Source organism: Malaclemys terrapin, chromosome 2 (genome assembly GCF_027887155.1).
Source record: "Malaclemys terrapin pileata isolate rMalTer1 chromosome 2, rMalTer1.hap1, whole genome shotgun sequence".
NCBI lineage: Eukaryota > Metazoa > Chordata > Testudines > Emydidae > Malaclemys > Malaclemys terrapin.
In genome coordinates, this window is record NC_071506.1 from 247,042,669 (window position 1) to 247,059,331 (window position 16,663).

General features: G+C 42.7%; 1 protein-coding gene across 1 annotated transcript; it reads left to right on the forward strand.

Annotated features, from left to right (window-relative positions):
- The first annotated feature begins 4,947 nt into the window (after positions 1-4,947).
- On the forward strand, positions 4,948-16,000 carry VIM (vimentin). Its single transcript, XM_054020602.1, has 9 exons — positions 4,948-5,576; positions 6,507-6,567; positions 11,438-11,533; positions 11,613-11,774; positions 12,362-12,487; positions 13,461-13,681; positions 13,789-13,832; positions 14,888-14,973; positions 15,633-16,000. Exons 1-9 carry the CDS (start codon positions 5,026-5,028, stop codon positions 15,672-15,674), a joined length of 1,389 nt encoding a protein of 462 aa, XP_053876577.1. The 5' UTR covers positions 4,948-5,025; the 3' UTR covers positions 15,675-16,000.
- Positions 16,001-16,663: the final 663 nt, after the last annotated feature.

Genomic DNA, 16,663 nt, shown 5'->3' on the forward strand with positions numbered 1-16,663 from the left:
GTACGAATAGTGTGTGTGTCTTAGTTTCTCCTATATGCTGCATTGTTAACTAGGTGGCAGGAAAAGGTTGTTTACTCTCTGCAGAGACCCAGAGATACAGGTTTAACTGACACTAGCTACCTGGGGTCTGGGCCTCATGGAGATGCCTCATGCCCATGGAGAGTCCGAGAAGACACTGGCCACTCCAATTGCCTGGACATTTGGTACTTAACAATTAACGACCATGGATGGGCCACCTCTCCGCAGGAAGCCAGCCATGTTTGACCAGCTCAAGAACAAAGGGCTGAGGAGTGCCAGGTGACTATGTTCTCCCAAGAACAAAGGACTGAGGAGGGGCTGTTTGGGTTGGTGGGCTGCTAGAAGGGGGAGCCTCTTGTGAAATGGAAAAGAAGAGGGGTCAGAAGGCTCTGGGCTGACTAAGATGGACTATGCTGTAACTTTCTGTTCTCCACACTAACTAAGGACTTTCTATGCTGTGTTCCAGACATCTAATACACCCAACTGTTTCTACAGTGCTGGCTGAGAGTCACTGCAGAAGCTGAGGGTGGGGGTGTACTGGCCACTTTGCATGTACGCGTCTCTCTAAAGTCTCTAAGTCAGATGGACTCCCTGAAGGGGGCTCACGATGTGAAGTAGGAGTGCTGAAGGCTCTGAGCTTCAGTCTAAGGAACAGTGAAGCCAAGTAAAAGAATGTGACCCTAAGTAGCTCTAGCACACTAAAGGGGTCCTTCCTCTTAGGGACTGTTCCAGAACTCCAAAACTGTGGTTCCATGATACAAGTGGTCAGAGTCCAAATGCCAGAGCCAAGGGTCAAGACAGTGTTGGAACCAGGGCCAAAGGTCAGAACTGCAGTCACAATCCGGACTCCTTGTTGTTTTTGTGGATACAGACTAACATGGCTACCCCCTGATACTTGACTCGTTAAGGTGTCAGGAGTACTGAACAGGTGCAAGTGCAGGGCCTTACTCATGACAGTTAGTGGCCACAGTGCTCCTAGAAATGCCATCTTTCTGATGAGTCAGGAAATGAAGGTCCTGACCAGTTATGGCCATTAAGGACTCCACAGCACTTATCCAAAAGTAAGGGTGTTAGCCATGGTGTTATGTCCAAATTCCAATTCTGGGCCTGCCTAAAATTCCCTGTGAAGTTTCAACTGGATACAGTATTTTCCCACTGCTATTGGATTTTCTTGCATCCGAGGAGGTGCACGTAGAGGTCAGTCCATGTACTCCTTTGACAGCATGAACTGCGCGTGGCAGACCTTATGGACCCTGCAATAGGGGAGAGACTCACTGCACCTTTCCCCACTTATAACCTGTGTAAGAGCCACCCAACAAATGATGTTAAAGGTTTAATGCCATTCTGATTATCACATTCTGGCTACCAACTTCTTAACACTTCTAGTAAATTTCACGGCAAAAAGCAACAGTAAGGCTTCTGGCCAAGAAGTGCACAGGTCAAAAGGGAACAAACATATGGCAAATCATATTTAAATATTAGGGTTTTCAAATTTATTTGCTAAAGCAAACACCCCTGAATTTTGGGGAAAATAAATGCTGAAAACATGACACTCATTATCAACATGTGAAGCATAAACAATTAGTGTTCTATTAGTAATAGTACAGTGCTGACTGGGTGTGGTGCATCTTTTTTTAAAAAGTACTGCTAAACTATCGGTACTTACCAAGTAGAACATTTTTAATCTATGAGGCTGCTTGTTATGTGCTGCCTTACTTTTGCTTTCTCATGGAGGGAGGGTGTATTCTTGTGCCAGGACTTTAAGAAGACTCACAAAGATTTATAGCTGAAACTTGATGGCTGAAATAAAGAGCTCTCACAGAGCCAGGATGGCACATCTCAGGACACTCTAGGATGCTAGTAAAGTTAGCTCCAGGAATGCTGTGTGTATGTGTGACCCCTGCCTCCTATTGAATGAGAGAATGAAGTAAGCTACAGTGCAGGACTTGTGTTGCAAACACTTCTGTAGCTCAACCATGTCAGCTTCACTTGCTTGATTAAGCTGCAATGAAAACAACAAAGTAAGGCCTGAAGGAGGGCAGCAGAGAGGTCCAAAATAAATCCCTTCATTTAGATCCAAACTACATTATTTTGCTTCCAGATCCTATCCAGAATAAAAACACAGTACAAATTCCTTTATAAAATATTTCTTCACAAAATATTCTGGGCCTGATTCTTCCCCATGGGATATGAGTAACTCTCACTCACTTGATTGTGCCCTGTGATAGGAGAATCAGACCCTCTTCTTTGCAACTGATTCATCGTCCATCTGTATGTTCATGTCTATCAGCATATCCAATATAAATATTAGTTTTTAGGGGGTTGTGAGCTAGATGGTGAGAGATTTAAAAAATAAAAACAAAAAAAGTTACACTAGATCAAATAGTTTTTCGTAGCAATTAAAGATAAAAAAGACCTAGAAAGTCATTTAGTTGCTCTATCGGTGACAGGTCTTTTCCCCATTATATATATATATATATATATATATATACACAGAGAGAGAGAGAGTTTTTCCGTGATGTTCCACTATTTTTTCCTTTTCTTAGTTTCATTCCATAACTCCTAGTTTTAACTCCTGTACCACCTACATAATTTCTCTTCCCTGCTGAGAGCCCCATCCTTCTAAGGCAAAATTCCCATTGACTGCAAATGAGAGTTTTGCGGCAGTATAACGTACAGCATCTGATCCTTGATATTTATACCCTTCAGATAATTGCTGCCAGTTATGATGTCTCACTATAGTTGTCATTTAGCCAATTGCTCTCTTAAGGCCTGCTCCTATGCCCATTGAAGTCAATGGCAATGCTCCCATTAACTTAAATGGTTCAGTTATTAAACTGGAGTCTGCTCTCTCATCCAAATCATAGAGGGTTTTGCTAAGAAGCAGGAGCAAAATCTTAATCCGGTGTCATTCGACTATTCTGGTAACAGTCTATTCTATCTGCTTTCAAATTTTAACTAATGGAAGTGTCTCTTGTTAAAACATTAACAACAAAACAGAACAAGGAAAGAAATCTGCACCTTCACTGACCCCCCAAAACCTAGTCCATTAGCTCACCCAGCCAAAGGGAATTCCGAAAATCTCATTTGGGCCTGACCATTTTGTGCCTAATAAGTAATACCTGAGATTGCAATAATTGAAAGAAGTTAACAAAAAAGATTTTCTCCATTTTTCAGTGTTTATTTCATATGTTTAACAGCTCTTTGCATGCAGTTAATTTCACTGTTTTCCTGATATTCAGTTTCCCCAAACAGGGAAGAAGAAAAATCTCTTATGCAATTTTTATTTTATAAAATAAGCAGCACATACTATTTAATGGCCATCAGAACCTGGATTTTTTTCTTATCAATATCAAAACATTCGAATTGTCACTGTCCCTTTAAAATAGATGTCTATAGTGTCTAGCCTTGAGTTGGCTCACACAGTCAGTGACTGTTTTTATTTAGCCCGGCTGTTGTTACTAACATTCCTGTTCCATGCTGTGTCAGGGTTGCAATGTGTGTTTTTCTGCTAGAGCACTTTTTATGAAGGGTTTAAAATATGCCGAGCAGAAGCCGGGTTTGGGAACAGGGTGATGTGGGGGGAAGTTTGGGTTATTTCGATTTAGCTGGTGCTTAGGGATTCCCTTCCTTGCTTACGGGCAGCCACCAGAATCTCTGGGCGCATCATGCCAGACAATGGGCTTCAGACTAGCCACTGCCTCCCCCCAAATTGCCGCCCCACAGGCAGCAGCCCAGCTTATGTACAGACTTGGTGAGAGCAGAGTGGCCTGTGTACACCACAGGCTACATGGGAATGTACCCAGCATGAGCGAGGCCGGTATGGTGCATGTCTCGGACATCAGCACTCAGCCTTGAGCATGCGCTTAGTTCATCCCCCTCTGCACACAGTGCTGGCATGGCAGAGCAGGCATCAGTGACTCCTAGAGAAAGGGAGTTTGTCCGTCTCCCTGCTTAACCCCGAGCCCTGCTCCATCACCCCACCCTGTACCCGCCCCGAACCCAGCCTCCATGCCAGGGCACCAGGGGAGCATGGAGAGTCCTGGCCCCCAGCTCTGTAAAGCACACGGACACCTTTTCCCACGGCACGGGAGCCCACATAGAGTGCCCAGCTGCTACCCATAAGGAAGGGGAGAAGGCTTGCAAAGTGCTCTGGCCCTTTCCCTTCTTCCCCTCCCTTCTCTAGCCCGCTCCTCAGTCACTCCCTTCCGTGTCTGATTTCTCCTTCTTCCGCTCTCCTCATCCCCTCCTCTCCTTTGCTTGATCCTCCCACCCTGCCTCTTGCTTACCCTCCTCCTGCTCCCCCCACCCTGCCTCCTATTGACCCCCTGATTCCCCCCACACTTCCTACTGTCCCCTCCCGATCCCCCATCCTGCCTCCTACCGACCCCTCCTACTCTCCCCAATTCCCCATCTTCTTCTGACCCCCATCCTGATTCCCCCTGCCCCCGCCTCCTACTGACCCCCTCCTGATCCCCCTGCCTCCTACTGACCCCGATTCCCCCTGCCTCCTTCTGACCCCCATCTTGATTCCCCCACCCTTCCTCCTACTGACCCCCCCGACCCCCACCCTGCCTCCTACTGACCCCGATTCCCCCCACCTCCTACTGCCCCCTTCTGATCCCCCCTCCTGATTCCTAATGACCCCCACGTCCTGCCCCCTGCCTACTGACCCTCTCCTGCCCTCCCACGCCCTGCCCCCTCACCCTGAGCCCCTGCAAACTGCTCCGTCCCTCCCTGGGCCCGGGAACCCTCCCCCGGCCCCGCAGCCTTTGTCCGCGCTGCAGGGCGGGCCGGGGCTGGGAGTGGCGAGACCCCGGCCCGGCCCCGCCTCTCGCTCGGAGCAGGGCGGGGCCGCCCGTCGGGCCGCGCGGCCGAGCCGAGCCGAGCCGAGGGCGTGGCGGGGGTATAAGTACCGCCGCGGGCAGCTGCCGCCGCTCTCCTTCGCCTCTCTCGCTCCAGCAGCAGTCGCCGGACCCACCACCCCTCGGATTACAAAGCGCCGCCATGAGCACCACCATGAGCAGCAAGAGCTCGTACCGCAGGATGTTCGGCGGCGGCAGCCGCCCCAGCACCTCGGGCAGCCGCTACATCAACTCCTCCAGCCGCTACTCGCTGGGCAGCGCCATCCGCCCCAGCAGCAGCCGCCTGGTCTCCTCCTCGCCCGGCGGCGTCTATGCCACCAAGTCCTCGGCCCTGCGGCTGCGGAGCAGCCTGCCCCCCACGCGGTTCATGCACGACACCGTGGACTTCTCGCTGGCCGATGCCATCAACACGGAGTTCAAGGCCAACCGCACCAACGAGAAGGTGGAGCTGCAGGAGCTGAACGACCGCTTCGCCAACTACATCGACAAGGTGCGCTTCCTGGAGCAGCAGAACAAGATCCTGGTGGCCGAGCTGGAGCAGCTCAAGGGCAAGGGCACCTCCCGCCTGGGGGACCTCTACGAGGAGGAGATGCGGGAGCTCCGCCGGCAGGTGGACCAGCTCACCAACGACAAAGCCAGGGTGGAGGTGGAGAGGGACAACCTGGCCGATGACATCCTGAGGCTCAGGGAGAAGTGAGTGCTCCGGGGGCGGATGGGTGGGGAGGGGGCGCCCAGGCTTCCACCCAAGTGCAAAGTGGGGAGCGAAGGGAACAATCTATAGCCCCAAAATGCGAGAAGCTCCCCCTGCCCCTCCTGCGCCTAAAAACTGCTTAAAGTTGTTCTGATGGGTCAGCCCCAACTAGATGGCTATTGAAGCTGAGTTTCAGTATCAGGAAGGTGAAGGGAATGCACAGATCCAACCCACATGGATAACTAACTGGTGTGCACCCATAAACTAATTTGCCTGCTGCCAAAACAAGGCTGATGTATATTAAAGGTGTTTCTAGTCCACATTAAAGTTGAAGGAGCAGGCTTTTGTGGAAAACCATCACGGGTGACTACCATCTTCTAGGGGAATCTCCAACTTGGATCTCTAGTATTCTTTTCAGACAGTGTAGTGAAAAGACCAAGTAAAAGTTAGCTTTGCTACTCTCTCATCTGAGTTCTTAGTACTTACTGTTTGTTGTACTATGGATCTTATCTTGAGGTTTTCGGTGGGTTTGAAAACTTTGGTTTGGCAAGTTAATTCAGTTTTTAAATATTGCAGCCTAACAATCTGAATTTAGCAAAAGATTATTTAAAACCAACCCAAATCTAGGTCAGCCTCTTGTTGCTCATTAGCTGAATAAGCAGTAACGGTTTTGGCACTGCTTGTGTTAGGCTATCTGTGGATTTCAGACTGCTGTAACAGCAGAAAGCCTCAAAGCCCAGTCATGCAAACTTAATAAAGAGGGCACAGACTAGAAAAATGTCGGAATGAGATGCCTTTTGTCAGAGGCCCCATCTTCCCCCGACTGGGATGTTGGCTGGGTGTGGCTACCAGCTGGATTTGAATAGACACTCGTGCTGTTTTTTTTTTCTTTCTCTAGTTCATTTGTTTAATCAATATACTACTATTTTCAGGTTACAAGAAGAGATGATTCAGCGAGAAGAAGCTGAAAGCACCCTGCAATCTTTCAGACAGGTTTGTAATCCTCTCTGCATATTAAAATACATAATAAGGAGCACACTGAATGTAAAGCCAAATATGTAAAGTTGGCATAATGTCCAAGTCGGATGTAGAGCCACCTAGTGGTAAAAAGCAACTTGTAAAGGTGCAAGACTTCTCTCAGTGCCTCCAGGAAGTTACTCTTATCAAGGGCACTGCCATTCCTTTAGTCTAGACACTGATAAAACTGGAAGCAGTTAACTTTTAAAGTATTATCTGGAGATTCTGCTAAAACATAGTAGACACTTTTGAATGTATTTGCAATAAGTAAATTGAAATAGAAATGTTGGCTTGCATGACCTAGGTACAATGTCTAACACATCAGAGGTGAACTCTTAAAGCAGAGAATGGACAAGTGTAGAAATAAGACTCTAGATTTCTTTTTTGTGGGGGACTGTTCTTTAATGAGAATCCACCAGTCCTCATGTCATAACTACTTGTTTTCTTTAGGAGGGGGGTGGTGGTGGTATAATCTAAGTGGGGAGGGGGAACAGTTTTTGTTTTGCTTTATCCAAGACTAGCCTATTCTACAAAAGTGCACCAATGTGGAATCACTTTTTGATCCAATAAGGGCGAAAGGGAGCCATCTGTTCGCTTGGCTGAAGGGTATTAATGGTTTCTATGGGATTCACTATGGAATGCAGATACAGGCATTATGGCAAGTGTGGTGGCAGCAGATTGAAATAATAGAACTCTTTGTATAGAAGAGCAGCTTGCTGCAGGCTGCATTCTTACTGAATGTGTAATGATGTAAGCGTATTTTAGAGAAATGTTTTATAACATCAGTTATTTTAGATATGACCCAGTCTTGAAATTCCTAGTGCAAGACTCCATTATGTGACTTGACTGACTTAGCTATGCTGCTCTGAAATTCTTGCAAAATAAGAACTGCTCTAACATGTGAGAATTTTCATGTTGGGGCTATCTACTGATAGGTCAGACAACTTCTCTTTTTGGCGGCCTTCAGATTTTAGGGGAGGGTCATGACCAGGGATCCTAGTTTTCTATATTTTTTTTAATTCTTTAATTTGTTTTTCTGTGATTAAAATGAAATGCTGAACTTTAATTCCCTAGACACAAAATAAATTATATATTATATATCAGTTGAACACAAGGTTTTTACTTTTAATTAAAATTTTTAAAGAAGTTTGAAGCCTACCAGTGCCATAGATCATATTAATAGAATTGCAATTTGTATTTCTTACATGTGCCAAACACTTGTCTTTTATACAGTAGAACCCCATTTATCCAAGGCTCCATTATCCGGCTCTCCGTATTAACCAAATCACCAGCCACCTGTGGCTGCCGCCACCACTGCCCAAGCTCCCCCATCTTAAAATAAGGGGTAGAAAGCTCTTTGCCAGTTCTCCTGATTATCTGAATTTTTGATTATCTGATCTGGCCCCAGTCACATTGAAGCTCCATTTATCTGATCTAATTGTATGTCTTACATTTTTTTCACAAAATATAAAGACTAAATATTCTCTATAAAAACAGAAAATGTGGTGGTTTGGGGGGGGGCTTTGTTTTTTTCCCCCCATGGCAAACAGATTTCTAGGATCCCTGGTCATGATATCAAAAGTTAAGAGCAATCAGGTCATAAGATTGTGTGTATACTGGGTTTTTCTTTAAAAGAAATTCTCAAAGGAGAAACATTGAGTCATCTAAACCTCAGTGTGAATGGTAAGCTGTCTAGATAACTTCTTACTTTTAGTAAGAAACTAGGCTTCAGTTGGCATACAGGTTTTGAGCTCTTTGGAGCGTTTTACAGTGTTGGACTGCGACTTGGAAGACCTGGGTTCTATCCCAGCTCTTCTAGTTGCCTGCTGGTAATGTTGGATAACACATCACCCATCTGTGCCCCGTTTCCCCATTTTACAGGGGAGGGAGGGAATTACCTCCTTTGTAAAGTGCTTTGAGATCTACTGATGAAAAGCACTATTAAAAGCAACTATGGGTGTTCTTGCAACCTCAGCCTTTCTTTTCATTAGTTAACAACAAACCCAAAACTTCTAACTCGAGTTTGGACTTCTTGATATTTTAAAGAACTTGCCTCAAGACTTTTTTCAAAAGAGACGATCACTGTGGAAAGGCATTACTAGAATTCCTTTTATCTCCAGCCAGCTGGGCTCAGATGTGGCTTGGGTCACAAAGTTACTTAGTCTGGTATTCTAGAGTCCCTAGTGGATGTCTGTCTAAATGACAACCAAAACTTTGCCAATCCAGCTGAATTGTGCCAATGTAGTCCCAAGCCTTGCTCAAGACAAATAGCTTGAGCTCTTTATGTAAGAATGAAGGCATTGAAAAATGGAGTTGCTTGCCTGAAATGTGGAAGATATCAGGCATCACCTTCATGAACTTCAATATATTCTTTAAATACAGAAGAAATTGATGTTTCACAACATCAGGCTTGTCTAACACTGTTGCACTGGCTTACCTAATAATGTAATGGACTTTACACCAGTTTAAGTCATGCATAGACATTCTTAAATGCACTTAACCTTGATCTAGTTCCATTGAGCTGAACTCAGCAAGGAATCTAGTTAAACTGGTTTAAAACTGGCCTAATTTATTAAAGGTGTGCAAAGGGTCTTGCACTTGTGTTTTTAAAGGGACACAGTTCTCTTTCAAACTGATGTAACAGTCTGGGGGGGGGTGGCGGGGAAGGGGGTGCTCTCAGCATGCACTCTGTCATATTCCTTGGTGTTAAACACTTTGGCATATTCCATAGACTGGATTATACTTAATTGCCATATATGCGAATAGCATAAATGATTGTATTCTAATAAGCAGGTCATGCAAAAGTGATTTTTGCAGCTCTGCAATATCTCAGTCCTTGCTGTACCTAGATACCTAGTACCACCATTAATATTAAAGAGCATGGGATACATGTACTGAACCTTTAAGATGTAAGGTGTCAGTAATACTTGATGCATAGAATTCAGTATTTAATACTGGTCAGCAGAAATAGTGGCACTAACCATGAATTTTACTGAAGGACCTGTTAAGACTTAACTCACATATTCAGTATGTGTGCCACTGTTTTGGGTCTGACTACAAATGACTTGCACACTTTAAGGTAGGAAAACCTCAAAGCTTTTAAAGAGCATGCATTTGAGGAATAAAAGCCTAAACAATCAAGCATTGGCATGATAAATATCTTTCTCTTAGTAAATGGATTGCAAAAGTTTGACATGCAAAGCTAAATATATAGCTTGCTCTGGACTTTCCTTCTCAAGAAGGAACAGCCTTAGTCTTCCTACCAGAGCACAGAAGCTTTATGCTATTTCAACTTTTAAGTATAGTTTCAGAGAACTGTATGATACTATTTTTGTGGCACTTAAAATTCCACATCAGAACAGCAAAATAACACTCCTGTGGTAAGAGCTGTTCTTTAAGTAAATAAGTTCACTTGCATTACATAGTTCAACAGGTAGCTTTTCATTCTGAAGCGGTTATTTGATGCGTCTGAGTTCATCATTTGGTAAAGCTTCAATGAGTTGCTTACTTTGGGGCACAACCAGGTAGTGAGTGCATCAGTACAAAGAATGAGTTACTGCAATGTATACCCAGCTAATCTGGTCCTAGGGAATATGTCTGAGCTCATGGCAAGACTGACTACTTGGCTCAAATTCAGAGCTGCATCTAAAAAAATACAGGCTTATCCAGTCCTCCAAAATTATTTTGTCCATTGCTATGAATATGCTTAAAATCAAGTCCAAGTAAATATTCAAATCTGTGCATGATCTGAATGCATATCTGGCTCCAACACACTGCTTTGAAAACTTAGCCCTGATGCTAGGACTACAGGGCTTCTTACCCACTCTAACGTGGCCCTCCAAACTGGGGTAAAGAAGATTTTGATTACAAGTTGTGCTTAAATTAACTTAAACTTCATTCAATTCATTAAACTATATTGCGTTGTGCTCATGTAATGGACCACATGTACGTAAATTGGAACATCTCCAACTAAAGTTTATCAAGTTAGTCCCTCTACTGTAGGCTGTTATTACAACCTGTTGGATCAATTTGAAGTTTATGGCATACTTGTAGTTCAAGACTTATCAGGTACCACTGGTTAAAATGGGTGGGGGGAATGCTAACCATTACTTCTGGTGTATGCCAGATGTGCCATCAATTTAAGATTTAATATGTAAATAATCCCCTTAAATTCTGTGAATCTTTGACTGTGCACAAGGTAGATAATTGGATTTGTATAGCAACCTCCTTCCAGAATGCCTTGACCTTAAGTTCTTTAGATCGTACACAAATAACCCACCAATGAATTCTTCCCCTCTGAGATAAAGCCTGGTGCCAAGCTGAGCACTAGTAGTACTATCTAGTTGTGTAATGAGGACGGTATGCCCTAACCTCAAATAGAAGGTAGGGAGGTGTTCTGATGAGAAAATTTGGTGCATTTTATTCTAGGGATAGGATTTTTGCTGGTGATTGGATTAATGTTGCTAGAGAATTTGGCAAGAAATTGCCTAACTTTGTTATCCTGACTCTCATATTTATCTTCTGATGAAGGATGCATAACAAATACTTCAGAAAAATCCAAATGGTTTTGAAATGGACTGAAACATGTGCTGCTTGATTGAATGTTTATGTATAAAATGTATGTGTACACACACCCCTACAGTTGACATACAACTCTGTGCATGCAAGTACCCAATTTGCAAATAGATTTCAGATTATTTCTGGCTATAGACTTTCAGGTAGGTCACTCTGTGCTGCTTGACTTTGGCTCAAATGAGCAGTAAGCTTGCTTGTTACACTGATTCATTTTCCCCCCCCCTTACTAGTCGTATAATGACCTTGCTAAATGATCTTTCCCTTTAATTAGGATGTTGACAATGCCTCTCTGGCACGTCTTGATCTTGAGCGCAAAGTTGAGTCCTTGCAAGAAGAGATTGTCTTCTTGAAGAAGCTTCATGATGAGGTAAGATGCATCTTCATCAGATTATGGATCTGTACCTTCTACCATAGAACAGTACTTGACTCTCCACTCTTTTCTTAAGGAAATCCGTGAACTGCAGGTCCAGATTCAGGAACAACACATCCAAATTGATGTGGATGTTGCTAAACCAGATCTCACTGCTGCCCTGCGTGATGTCCGTCAGCAGTATGAAAGTGTTGCTACTAAGAATCTTCAGGAAGCTGAAGAATGGTACAAGTCCAAGGTAAGTGAATGGCTCTTATGTGGCAATAAGGATATTTGGCTTAACTTTGTTTTAGATATCCACAATAGCTTTGCCATAATGCATAACTACTTAAATCCAGAAGGCAAGGCTTTATGTAACTTTCCCAAATCAGGAAAACAGGTACAGCCTGTCACAAATCTACACTAGGCCTTGATCCATAATACTGTGTCAGAACCTAGATACTACAGTAGTTAAACATCCATTTTGTCATCTTTCCTATTCTTTGCATAGCTAGAAGCATCCTGTGTATTGAAGGGTGGCTTGTGTACTGATGAGCTGGTAGAAGAAGGAATGGATGGGTGAAGATATAGCGCAACATACGTTTAGATAAAGAATAATGAACGCTAACTTCAGAAAATGTGTTAATTTAATTTTTAACCATCAAATTAGAGAATGAAGAGCTGTAACGGCATGACACTTGTTTAGAGCCTTTGTTTTAAATATTAAGATCTTTCTATGTGCAGTCTTACTCACCTCAAAATCCTCTTACCTTTATCTGGGACACTGGAGTATGATCACTTTTTGTTAAAGTATTATACTAACTGTAAATCTGGCTTGTTCAACAGTTTGCAGATCTCTCTGAAGCTGCTACTAGGAACAATGATGCCCTACGTCAGGCCAAACAGGAAGCGAATGAGTACCGCAGACAAATACAGACCCTCACCTGCGAAGTTGATGCACTTAAAGGAACTGTAAGTGAAAGATACCACTGCAGCTGTTACTACTTATGCTGTTATCTTATCACATTACAATATAAATAAATGCTAAGATGGATGTGAATGGAAGTGACATATCAAACAAGATGGCAGTCTAAAATAGACTTCTAAAATATAAGCTAAAAGGTCTTTTTTGATTAACTTGCATCTTTCAGCTGTATGCTGGCTGGCCATTATGGAATGGAAACTTGGGGTGAAGGAGGTGACCAGCTTTGACACCTTATTTTTAAAGCTGAAGTATTTAGTGTATATAAGTTTACAAGCTGAGTAACAAAGATTAATCCACTGTTAACTAAACTTGCACTTCACACCAGGTTTACGCCTTGTTAGTTATATTTCCCTTTGAAAAACAAAAGGCTTCATATCTAATTTTAATATTTGTATATTGGTACCTCTATGAAACAAAGCAAGATTTAAAGAATGGACACAAGTTTTTTCCCCTGTATAACTAAGCAAATCTAAGGTTGTCAAATTCTACTTAATGTGGAAACTTCAATAACTAGGCACACTGTCAATGCTACAAATCTAGGTCTCTGAAAATAAACCACTGACTTGATTTTGTACTACATGAAACTTGCAGGTGAGGTTTCTCAGGGGCTGATCTTGGATTGTGACACAAGAAACCTAGGGATAATACCACCAACTTCCACTCCAAATCAAGGTGCACTGAGACCTTGCATCTTCTGATATGTAAATGTTGCTGTTGGTTTGTAGTTAAACACTACATTGCTCCCATAATTCACCCATGAGGATGAAAGAGCTAACAAATGGCAGATGTTAGTCATGTCACTACTTTTAGCACCTTCCACTAGTGTATTAATTAGTGGTGAGGGTATTAAATGTCTGGAATAGAACACGTGGGGCAGGTATGTGGTGGTAAACACCCAATAGGTGAAGGCTGACAGCTACTAAACTGCATCCAACACTTGACTTGAAAATTCTCTTGCAGAATGAATCCCTGGAGCGCCAGATGCGTGAAATGGAGGACAACTTTGCTGTTGAAGCTGCTAACTATCAAGACACTATTGCCCGTCTGCAGGAGGAAATCCAAAACATGAAGGAAGAAATGGCTCGCCATCTTCATGAATACCAAGAACTGCTGAATGTCAAGATGGCTCTTGATATTGAGATTGCTACATATAGAAAACTGTTGGAGGGAGAGGAGAGCAGGTAGATAACACTAATGCAAATATGACCAGAAACTCTGAAGAGTAGCTGCTATAAGAATTACCAAATTCCAGAGACTAGCTTCACTAAACTTGAATTCTCTTTTGCAGAATTACCATGCCTATTCCAACTTTTGCTTCCCTGAACCTGAGGGGTAAGTAGTATCTAATTTCTCATGAATAGTGTAGGAAGCTTCTTTGACAACTTGTATCCTTTTGCTGTGGTAAACTAATACTCTAAAGACACACCAGGCTAAAAGGAAGCTAATTGATTCAGGTTTTGATATCCGAACCCAGATGTTCATTTAACACCAGAGACCACTAATTCAAATGTTGGTATTTTAACTACTTGTTTTGAGTGGATGGGGCACTTTTTTAATTTCAGGAAGAGATTCCTTGTAATAACGTCATAACTCTACAGCCAGTATTTTGTGGCTAGTGATCTTGGATACCCAACTGAAGACAACTTAAAGGGTTTTTTCTGAAGGCAGGAACTCAATGCTTCCTGAAAATCAGGCCCTTTTGAGGTGCCAAAAGGAGCACCTGAAAATCAACACCAGGATCATTAGCCACTTCCAGAACTCTTGCCTACATCTAAGCAAGATATCTAAATTAAAGAATTGGTTGTAGCCAGTTACTTGTCATTAAAGTAACTTCAGACTGGAGCCCCCTGTATTGAGTAATTTCTGTAAGTGATCTGGATAGACACCTCCTAAATGGCGTTTGAAATCTTAGGGTACATCTACACTACAGGGGGGAGTCGATTTAAGATACGCAAATTCAGCTACGTGAATAGCGTAGCTGAATTCGACGTATCGCAGCCGACTTACCCCACTGTGAGGACGGCGGCAAAATTGACTTCTGCGGCTTTCTGTCAGCAGCGCTTACTCCCACCTCCGCTGGTGGAGTAAGAGCACCAATTTGGGGATCGATGGACACGACAAATTGATCCCCGATAGGTCGATTTCTACCCGCCAATTCAGGCGGGTAGTGTAGACCTAGCCTTATTTTGACAATGGTTGATCAGAATTAAGAGATCTAGCAATTTTAGTATCTTAATTGTTGGTGCCTGGCACTTGTCATGCTATGAAGTGCATCAGTCCTTCCTGTAAAGAATCTGTCCATTCTATCATGTATGTGCAATAGCAAATGAGTAACTTAAACTAGATCACTGAAGAACCATAACAGACCAACAATTTTACATCTGCAGAAACCAACATTGAGTCTCACCCTATGGTTGACACCCACTCAAAGAGGACACTCTTAATTAAGACTGTTGAAACCAGAGATGGACAGGTTGGTGCCAATTTCAGTTTCTTTCAGTGGAGAAGGAAGTAAAACAAATGACAAATATAGACATAACACTGTACATCACAACAAGCTATTATCTAGTACCATTCTAACTTCATTTACCAAACAGTGCATGCTTTAAGTACCTTACTATACTGTGTTAGCACTCTGTAGCTTGGGTAACATGCGTTTGGGCTGAATATTTGTACAGATCAGAATGTGCTAACTGCAACCTTCCAACTAGGGACTTATCTATTCAGGGATGGCTCAACATTCATAACCATGCTGTAAAGATGCATCTATTCAAGGCTGCTACTTCTGTTTTCTCAGATATTAGACCTAGAGAGATGGATTAGCTGGTTCTGAAATATCATTCCTAAAAGTGACTTAGTTTTACAATATGGCAGGCAAATAAGGTGCTTGCAAACAAAAGGTATATTTTCCCCCATGCCTTTTTGCTCACTTTCAACTAGGAATTTAATCAACCAGTTGCTGACTCTTCTGTGAGTGGTTGTCATCAACTTCCACTTATGCCATAGTGGAAGTTTTTTATTAGCTGTGTTAATAATAGTATACTAGAATAAATCTGTAAAACTAGTTTTAATCAGCTGTCTTGAGTATTGAAATTGCTCAGAATTAATGTAACCTGTCTTATTCTTCAACAGGTTATCAATGAAACTTCCCAGCATCACGATGATCTGGAGTGAAAACCCTAGAGAAACTGCACATTTCTCACTTGTGCAGTGAAAAGATTCTTACCAGCAAAATTTAAAAAGTCCCTGTCTTAAAGGAAGAAACAGCTTAAGTGCCTTTCTGCAGTTTTTCCAAAAGCGCAAGATTATTATGCTAGAGAATAGGTATTAGATCTTGCAAACTGACTCTCCCTGAAGGTTTAGAGTTTACAATGGAGTCTAGTTTACAGATAGCAATATCTTGTGCTGCAATACTGTTTAAGTTTCTGAATTCAATAAAACTGCTTTTTCCAGCACAGTATGAGCAATTTCACTGCTTCAATAAATATTTGGAAAATGGCTTTTTAATGTTTGTTTGTTAAACATTGATCGCTTCCCCCAGAAAGCATTGGAATAGCAACTCTGTGCTGAAAGTACCTAACCTGCACAACTCCATTAATGACAGTTGCATGGAACTTCTTTAGAATCAGCAAAAACACTTGGAAGAAACTTACATTTGTACTCACTTCCTTAACTTTGGCTTGCTTCAGATTATGATACACAGGGCCACTGGACCACTCACATATTGAATTGAATGGACTACACCAGTAGTTCTCAAACTTTTGTACTGGTGACCCATTTCACAAAGCAAGCCTTAAAGTAACCCCCCTTGTACATTGAAAACAAAAATAGGTCAGATATTTGTAAAAATAGCCCATCTCAATCAGGAAGTGGTTTGGTCATGGGACAAGTGAAGCTGTGCTTTTAATGGCAGGTGAGCATAGGCTGTGGGGGCATGAGACAGTGTCTGTGGGTGACTGTCCCAGATTTAAGATACTCAGTAAGCCATTTGACTTTGCATCTTTATTTCCTTATTTAAAGTAGTAATATAACTTTGCAAGTATTTTGCATCTGTACCTCACAGGATCAAATTTTTGTACAAGCTAAATGAACAAGTAGTGCTTGGGAGCTTATACTGATGGAATGGCAGTAGTAGTTACTGTTTACCAATCCCTGTCAATGAA

Excerpts from the sequence above, each read along its gene's own strand:
- VIM (XM_054020602.1), top strand. The coding sequence starts at position 5,026 with ATGAGCACCACCATGAGCAGCAAGAGCTCGTACCGCAGGATGTTCGGC. Across the intron at positions 6,568-11,437 it reads CCCTGCAATCTTTCAGACAG|GATGTTGACAATGCCTCTCT; the intron begins GTTTGTAATCCT and ends CCCTTTAATTAG. Across the intron at positions 11,775-12,361 it reads AAGAATGGTACAAGTCCAAG|TTTGCAGATCTCTCTGAAGC; the intron begins GTAAGTGAATGG and ends CTTGTTCAACAG.